Below are 9,429 nucleotides of genomic sequence, written 5' to 3' on the forward strand. Positions count from 1 at the left end.
CATAATTTACAATGTATGGATCAGTTAGGTCACTGGTTGCTATGGATCTGGCTCACCACGTCAGCAAACCTGATGATATAAAGGCATCCAGAGGAAAATTTACGTTTTAGTGGGATTCCGCGCTGAAATTTATGTCCATGTTCAACAAGTGTTTTTGTTAAAATACACAAAATTCCCATGACTTTGTAAAACTTAAACCTAAATATCTAAACTTATTAATTTGACTACACATTTCTTTCAGCAAAATGTAAATATTTTATTTCAGACAATAAATAAAACGTCACTTTTACAGCTTGACTTTTACAATTTCAATATCTGACAAGTCTGATAAATAACCAATAGTCATTTATAACTCATTAGATTGCTAATAATTACTGACACACATTTAAATGCTGTTAGACACATCGTGCATGTTGTCAAGTTTTACAAAGTGTGACGCACGTCTCCTGGACGGCTCACGCAGTTGACAAACATAGTAAATGTAGCTCTTCATCCAATGACTACAACAAAGGCAGAATAGGGGAAACACTTCCTGGTCGACCTCCTCGGGTTTCCTCCGTTCTGTTCTCCCCATCTGAGGTGAATATTTAGTTTGCTTTAACTTAAGAATCTCTTAAGAACGTGTGTTTAAGAGCTTTTGCGGCAGAGAAGTCAAATCAAAAGTAGTAAAGTGTTGCACTGTTGCACAGATTCCTCGCTTGTTTCAAAATAAAGGTTTAATTCTCTGTTTTTCAAACCGAAGGTGCTGGTGGGTTCGTGCCACCCACGTGAAGCACATCTGCCTCTATCCCGCTGTCTCAGCACATGTAAGGTGGCATCCTGCAAATAAACCCGCAATGAGAGATTTGAGTTGGCCTCCCAAACTGTGAAGCCCGCTGGCTGTCATTGCCGCCGCCGCCGAGCCCAACGAGCTTTAAACTTCCTTGTCTGAAGCTGTGAAATGTAAACTGACGACATGTGTGAGTAAGAGAAGCTACAGCAGGGGCAGAGATGTGGGCCACAGATGTGTCAAGACGTTCATCACACATGTGCATAATCCTTCATGCTGATGACAAGTGCATCTCACGTTGGCAAGAAAAGAAAAATGAAATCTAAATGCCCTCTTGAACCCGATTCTAGGACCTGATATGAGCTCACTCCTGTGGAAACATCTGCAGTGCATCAGCTCAGTGGCGGCACAGGCACATGTGGATCAAGAGAGTCAATTCTGTTCAGCATATGTCAAAGAGCTGAAATAGCCACTAGAGTTTACTGTAGAGCTGCAGCTCAGGGAGGCAAAACAATGATGATTATTGAGCTATTTAGGTTAAACCAAACCAAATATCCTTCAATTAAAGACCGTGCACACCCACAGTACATAGGCTTTACTTTTCAATCACACAGTTTATTCACACTTATTTACTTTTTAGTGGGATTAGCAAAATTAAGTCAAATGTATTGTAAGAAAAACACACTGAATGACATCCACTACTTGGGAATTTTTATATGCATATTATAAAATATATGTGTAAGAAAATATAGTCAATGTCAATTAATGGATAACTCTTCACCCAAAGATAAAACAATAAAAAACACTACAAATAATAAGACATATGAATTTTCAAACATAATAGTAAAAAATATGAGTAAAATAGTAAAATATGGGCAAGTGCCTAACAAAATAGCTGCTCATAAACATCCCAGTGTGGGATATTTTGTACTTGTGAGCTAAATGACATCATGAGGAAGTGGAAACAGATGGAAAATCGCCTTTAACTATGGTGCCACACACACCGCCGATACACACTGCTGCGAAATGAAAGAAAATAAGACAGAGATTCACGATGCTGAGAAAATCACAGGAGCTGTCCACTGTGTGGTCTGAGCAGAGCGGTGCAGCTCCGCCTCTGCTGTGGGCTCCGTCTTCGTTCTTAAACAGACCGCATCCAACCTCAGTTTAAAGTAAAACCATCCGTGAGTGGGTGATGAGTGACCAGGAACTCACTCAGCCACCGAATCCCTCCTCAGGCAGAGGTCAAGCTACCTGACAGGTGACCAAAAAATATACATGGCTGTGGCTCATTTCTCCATCTATCCGCTTCTCTTCCTCTCAGAGCAGAAACATTTCACAGATGAATTAAATAAACACGATGTAAACTTTGAAGAAACTCACTGATACAACAGAATGAATCCAAAACTTTCCAGGACCTACGTTCAAGGATTTTGGACTATGTGTAATGTTGTGGAGGCAAATTGGAATAATAAATGTTGTGGTCATACGAGACAGTTTCTGAGTTAAGGTGGATGAGGCTGATGGATGAGGCCGTCTTGTTGATGAGACAGGATCCATGATGCTGTTGCATCAGGATTCCAGAGACGCTGGACGGAGGAAGAGGAAGGCTGAAGCAGTAAAGGGAACAAATGCAAACACGGTCAATGCAAACACGACCATCTCTGTGACGTCTGGCATTCTTCAACGTGCAGCCTGTTTGACCAGCATTGAATCAAGAGTTTAGCCTCCTCGACCGCTGCTGACACATCCTGTCTTGATCAAATGCAGCGGTGGCGTTAAACTGCGCGCGCACAGCTATTCATCCTTTAGCGTGGCTCGTCCCCGAAGAAACATCAACACGCTTCTGAGCAGATGTGTCCACCACATTGTCAGCCAACCGCCCTTCCAGATGGAACAAAGTTTCCACCGGCTATTTTTGGAAGCACTAACAATTCAGTAGGGAATAGGGGTGTTTGCCAGGGTGACCTCCCAGGTGGGGTTCAGAGGGAGCAAGGTCAAATGTTTTTGCCACCCACAGCTGCTGGGACCAGAGAGCGAGCCGCAGATCTCACCAAACCACAGCAACAATTACCGGTCTGTTGACATCATTAACAGAGAGCGTGTGTGTTGGTTTAAGCAAAGATAGGTTAATAAACATCTAAGGTAGGATTATAAGTAATTAATTATAAAAACGCAACCATCACGAATAAACCGAACACTTGTCAGATCACAAAAGAATCAACCTGCCAAGAGTGACATCAGTCTGTATATTTATGATACCCTCTGACCAAATCTAACAATAAAACTCCTTTCTTCCGTCGACACATTCCTTCCTGTTTGTCGCCATAGTGACAGCAGGAGAGCTGGGCTATATAAGGCCCTCCTCCGTGACGGCTCCCACTCCTGAGCCAGAACGACAAAGAGATCACAGCCTTCTGCTACGAGCACGACTCTGACCCAGACTTAAACCGACCGGCTCATCTGGACTTTTGAAACTCCGACTGCACTTTTGTTTCTGCTGGACTCAACAACCTGATGATGTTGACAGCTCTGTTGGTCCTCTCCTTTACCGCTCAGGTGAGAATCACCACAGATCTCTGCGTAATGTTTCACCAGGAATGTCAGTTGGAATGTAAAATGATGGCACTATAAAAGGCAACTTTCAAATCACAAAATCAATGACGACAAAATCTCATCCATCATTTTAAAACCTTTATTTTATCTATTCTTTTTCTTGTCAGGTGACCTGGTCCCAGGTCTGTCCTCGTAGATGTCAGTGCCCGGATGAGCCCCCACTGTGTCCCCCCGGGGTGCCCCTGATCCTGGACGACTGCGCCTGCTGCCTGGTGTGCGCCCGTCAGAGAGGGCAGCCATGTTCGGACATGAATCCCTGCGACACCCATAAAGGGCTGCGGTGTGAATACTCCACAGACGTCCACAAGAGGACGGGCATCTGTGTCGGTGAGCTGTGTCTACCCCCAAGAATGATAAATGACCCGATCAAACATCCAGGGACCCACACAGTAATTTAACCCCTTTCCCCCCCCTCCCTGCAGCTCACGGGGGTGATGCATGTGTGTTGGACGGGTCTGTCTATCAGAGCGGACAGACCTTTTTCCCCAGCTGTAAGTACCAGTGCACGTGCCGCGACAGGCAGATCGGCTGCGTGCCGCGCTGCAGCCTTGACGTGATGCTGCCCGGGCCCGATTGCCCCATGCCCCGCAGGGTTCAGGTGCCTGGAGAGTGCTGCGAAAAGTGGGTTTGTGACCCCCAGGCTGAGGCCAGCGCTTTAGGTGGCTTTGCCATGGCTGGTGAGTGGACATCACTCCATGGTGTCAGTTACTATGGTGACAGAAAAATGAGAGGCTGTGCTGGAGCAGCAGCATAATGAGTCTCTGGATTTTACATGATCTTAAAGTAACTGTTGAGCTTTCGCATTTGTAAATGTCCCTAAATGCAACACACTGGTGGTCACATGACATGTCACTGAAATTTGCAGATATAATGCCGATAAAGTCGTTAAAACTATAAAGGTGTCGGATTATTGAATGAGAGTTGAGCTCTGGGCATTTGTCCGTCTGCATGTTCGTCTCAGCCTATCGTCAGGAGGAAACGGTCAGATTTGACGGTTGGGACTCCAGCCTGAACTGCATCGAGCAGACCACAGAGTGGGGCGCCTGCTCCCAAACGTGTGGGATGGGTGTGTCCACCAGGGTCACCAACAAAAACCGTCGGTGTGAGATGGTGAAGCAGAGCCGGTTGTGTACGATCAGGCCCTGCGCGGACCAGCTGGACCGGAGACAGCTCGCATATCCCGCACCGAAGGTTCTATTTAAAAACAGAAACACCACATTACTTTACTGTATTCGAATTTTCACCATTGAATAAAACAGTGTAACTTTCTTCATCCGCAGAGAGGCAGCAAGTGCCAGAGGGTGGTGCAGAGCGGCACGGCCGTGCAGCTCGCCTACAAGAACTGCACGAGCATCCAGGCCTACAAACCACGTTACTGCGGGTCCTGCACAGACGGCCGGTGCTGCACCCCCCACAGAACCAAGACGACCCTGGTGGACTTCCAGTGCACCAACGGTAAAAGCGCCAGGAGGCCGGTCATGGTGATCCTGACCTGTGCCTGCCACAGTCACTGCCCCCGAGACAACGCTGTGTGGCCGCCGCCGGGCATGACACGCAGCAGCATGAGGTTATAGGTCAAGAGGTCACTGTGCACGTCATACCGAGGTCACGCCGAAGAGTAGGTCGAGAGTTGGGGGTCGAAATGAAAATCTTTTCATTGTGAGAATTATGTATCATATGATGCATAATAATAATAATTGTCTGAGCTGTGGGAAAATGTAACTGCGTAACATCCTGTGGACAAAGCATCATCTTCCCCGCCGGAGTGAAGCACTTAAACGTTTCGATAAAGTGAATCGGGGAGAGCGGCTCGCCAGAGAAAAGGACGCTTGAGATGTGATCGGGACGCTCAAAACAGGTTAAAACTGCCTCTTTTTTAGAGGTCAAACGGTGTGAATTAGTTTTTTTATTAACCAGTGAGATCATTGAAAGTGCCTCCTGTTGTAATTGTTGTCTGACTGATGTCTGTCCTCCAGACAATACTCTAACATCCTGTCGTGTAAAGGCTGGACATTTTAATCTAAAAAGACAGATGAAGCTGTCAGGAAATTGGTCTGTGGGTGAAGTCGGCTTCCCCGGCATCACCGTGGTCATTTTTCAACTGTGCCACACATTTTTAAAATATCTACGCTGTGTACTTTGACTTGGTCCGAATCGAGGGCTCAACCAATAACAGAGGTCACCCTGGTGACCTGGTGCTATTTCTAGCATTTGTCTGAAATCTCACCCCCGCTGTAAAATGCCTGAACCCGTGTTCTCCTCCAACATCTGCTTCATAAGCTGTAATACAACACTCATTACCTGTTCTGCTCATGTATCTGCCTGGATAATACTGCCAATGCCAAAATTTTCAGAATAAACTTGAGTTTTCCTTTGTATCAAAGTTGTTCTCTGATGATAATATATCAGTGAAATTTTCACGATAACCTAACAAATAAACTAGGCATATGGAATAAACTGAACTAAAAGCATCTGTTTGCAGTGGATAATACTACACACCTAAAATTAAAGGCTAATAAAACACTAGAGTTGATCCATCTTTGTTATGGGGCAAATAGTATGAAACACATGCTACCTAAAGTTCTACGCCAACAGAGTGGGGGAAAGGGGGGGGGTGACCCTTTGACCTTTGCTCCTTCCCACCAGGAAGTTCACAGTGGAAAACCTTATTATTCCCTGGATAACTGCAGCTTCCTAATATAACTTTTCAGTGGAAACTTCAGCTCATCACCAGCACGGATCAGTGAGGGACAGGCAACACACTCAACATCTGGCTGGGTGGATGATGAATTGAGGGTGGGGGCTGGCTGGCTGACTGACTGGCTGACTGACTGACTGACTGACTGGCTGGCTGACTGACTGGCTGACTGACTGGCTGGCTGGCTGACTGACTGGCTGGCTGGCTGGCTGACTGACTGGCTGACTGACTGACTGACTGACTGGCTGGCTGACTGACTGACTGACTGGCTGGCTGACTGACTGACTGACTGGCTGGCTGGCTGACTGACTGACTGACTGACTGACTGACTGACTGGCTGGCTGGCTGGCTGGCTGACTGACTGGCTGGCTGACTGGCTGACTGGCTGACTGACTGACTGACTGACTGACTGGCTGACTGACTGACTGACTGGCTGGCTGGCTGGCTGGCTGACTGGCTGACTGACTGACTGACTGGCTGACTGACTGACTGACTGACTGGCTGGCTGGCTGACTGACTGGCTGACTGACTGGCTGGCTGACTGACTGACTGACTGGCTGGCTGGCTGACTGACTGACTGACTGACTGACTGACTGACTGGCTGGCTGGCTGACTGGCTGGCTGGCTGGCTGGCTGACTGACTGGCTGACTGACTGACTGACTGACTGACTGACTGACTGACTGACTGACTGGCTGGCTGACTGACTGACTGACTGACTGACTGGCTGACTGGCTGACTGACTGGCTGACTGACTGGCTGGCTGACTGACTGACTGGCTGGCTGGCTGGCTGACTGACTGACTGACTGACTGACTGACTGACTGACTGACTGGCTGACTGACTGACTGACTGACTGGCTGACTGACTGGCTGACTGGCTGGCTGGCTGACTGACTGACTGACTGGCTGGCTGGCTGACTGACTGACTGACTGACTGACTGACTGACTGACTGGCTGGCTGGCTGGCTGGCTGACTGACTGGCTGGCTGACTGGCTGACTGACTGACTGACTGACTGACTGACTGACTGACTGACTGACTGACTGACTGGCTGGCAGACTGACTGGCTGGCAGACTGACTGACTGGCTGACTGACTGACTGACTGGCTGACTGACTGACTGGCTGACTGACTGACTGACTGACTGACTGACTGGCTGGCAGACTGACTGGCTGGCAGACTGACTGACTGGCTGACTGACTGACTGACTGGCTGGCTGACTGACTGACTGGCTGACTGACTGACTGACTGGCTGACTGACTGACTGACTGGCTGGCTGGCCTGCCACCCGGCCGACCAGCTGTGGTTGAACAAGTGCTGTTCGGTTATGTTTTTCTATCACCTCTGACTTCTGTTCTCTTTTAGTCAGATGAGCAGACGCATCCGAGCAGCCTAACTGAGACTTTTTAAAGCTGAATTTATTGCCGGACTGGCTGTGAAAGAATGTTACAGTAAAATCAAGGCAGGGAAGTGACACAGACATATCGTTCTGGTGAGACTGACCTGCTCTACTTTCTTTTTTCTTCTTCACTGCTGCTCAAACATTTTTTTTTCTGTTACCATAAAGACTAGAGGTACAAAGAATGTTTGAAGGTGTTTTTTTTCCTTTGGCTCCTTGTGACTGATAAAAAAATGCAGTTACATCCATCCATCCTCATTTTGTAACTGGGTGTGCTCGAGTCACCAGTACATCACAGGACACACGCTCACTACACACACATACATTATGTTGCAGTGACTAATTTTAAAGCCATTTTATTTGAACATATCTTGCTCAACTCTAAAAATAAAATGCGATAAAACAGTGCTTAAGTCAAGTCATTCTTTTGTTATTTGTCAAATTTGTATTTGCATTTTGGGCCTGAGTGGTTGTTTGGTATCGTATCTATGGTGTCTTCAAAATGAGACGTTAAAAGTAAAAAAAATTAAAGATCTTAAAATAAATTTTACTATGTCTGTCCCAACCATTATTAAATAGCACATCATAAAGAGTTTGGCAGTATCTCAAACATTATATAACTGAAATAAAAATAACAAAATCAAGTGTCCTGATTTACTCAAAGCTGAGATCTTGCGCCCTCTATCGGTGAACCTATATAGCGCTGTCCAGCACACTGACACGTGAGAAACTACACCCAGAGACACTACCGTCAAAATAAGGTATATGACCTTCATTTGTACTCCACCATGAGGCCTCCTTGAATGCCGTATGAACTCAATGTCTTCGCTTATTGTTGAGGCTCTCATTGCAGAGTGGAAATATGTTTGGCTTATTTGATGCTACCACCCTTATGAAAGTTGTATGGAATGGAAGCTGGAGTAAAACTGGGAGGCAGTTAGGTAAGGTGAGAGTAGAGGAACAAGAGCACACCCGGAAAGACAGGGGGAAAGACAGATCGTGACAGACAAACACATCTCGACCTGGTGCATTCTGATGACGTGGGAATTTGTGGGAAACAGCCTATGATCCAATCTGTTATACCACTTCAGAAGTTGTTTAGGAACATGCATGTCTGAATGTGATCTTTTTTTCAATTTCTACAGTTTACAAAGTATGGAAAGGTCAAGATTGTGGCAGAATGGAGGGAAAAGATGAGGAAAGACAGGAAGAGAACGAATGTCCTTTGAGAGGAAAATTCTGCAGTATCTGTAGTTCATTTTTTATGTTGTAAGTTTTCCTGCCGCGCTGCCTTTCAGAAAGGCCATTTCCACCAGTCAGGGCTCCACAAACCATCTCAGCTGCCCCAAAACTGCTGCGCAGAGATTCATCAACGGCCTTTAAATACCATCGCCTTTAGCAATGCTTTATTTTCTGTTTGTTTGTATGTTTGTTTGGAAGGTCATTACCACAACAAAGAATGAACACTCCACCTGATAGCTCATTTCCATATAAAAGTAAAAATCAAGCATGACTCCAGTGCCTCATTAACCCAAAATGTGTTTGATATTTCTGTTTTAGTGTCTTTTTCTAAAGTAAAGTAATCCCTGCTTTGGTGCGTTTTGTGATCCAGGATGGGGGAGGGGGGATGTGTGAAGGATATTAACACTATATTTGCATCACTGACAGTACGTAACCGACAGTGATTAAGGCAATATGTGATTCCATCAAGTCATGATAAATGCTCTTATTCTTGCAACCCAATTTACACACAACCCTAATTATTTCTTAAAATTACTTGTTCAATTTAAGCCCATGACAGAGACATTTCTTCTTTTCTTTAATCAGTCTTATTAAAAGGGGCCACAACAACACATTGTGAACTTTAAAGTGTTTTTTTATTCTGAACAATGAGCTCTAACACTAGAACAGAACGATCTGATAACTTCCTCACAGAAAAAAAAAGACAAA

The 9,429-nt window shown here is 45.8% G+C and overlaps 1 protein-coding gene across 1 annotated transcript; it reads left to right on the forward strand.

Moving 5' to 3' along the window:
* The first annotated feature begins 3,156 nt into the window (after positions 1-3,156).
* ccn3 (cellular communication network factor 3) lies at positions 3,157-5,859 on the forward strand. The gene is made up of 5 exons (XM_011605602.2): positions 3,157-3,328; positions 3,493-3,712; positions 3,808-4,062; positions 4,347-4,576; positions 4,666-5,859. The coding sequence occupies exons 1-5, from the start codon at positions 3,287-3,289 to the stop codon at positions 4,957-4,959; spliced, it is 1,041 nt and encodes a 346-aa protein (XP_011603904.2). The 5' UTR covers positions 3,157-3,286; the 3' UTR covers positions 4,960-5,859.
* The last annotated feature ends 3,570 nt before the right edge of the window (positions 5,860-9,429 follow it).

The sequence above is a fragment of the Takifugu rubripes genome, chromosome 7 (assembly GCF_901000725.2).
Source record: "Takifugu rubripes chromosome 7, fTakRub1.2, whole genome shotgun sequence".
NCBI lineage: Eukaryota > Metazoa > Chordata > Actinopteri > Tetraodontiformes > Tetraodontidae > Takifugu > Takifugu rubripes.

Excerpts from the sequence above, each read along its gene's own strand:
- ccn3 (XM_011605602.2), top strand. The coding sequence starts at position 3,287 with ATGATGTTGACAGCTCTGTTGGTCCTCTCCTTTACCGCTCAG. Across the intron at positions 3,329-3,492 it reads TCCTCTCCTTTACCGCTCAG|GTGACCTGGTCCCAGGTCTG; the intron begins GTGAGAATCACC and ends TTTTCTTGTCAG. Across the intron at positions 4,577-4,665 it reads TCGCATATCCCGCACCGAAG|AGAGGCAGCAAGTGCCAGAG; the intron begins GTTCTATTTAAA and ends CTTCATCCGCAG.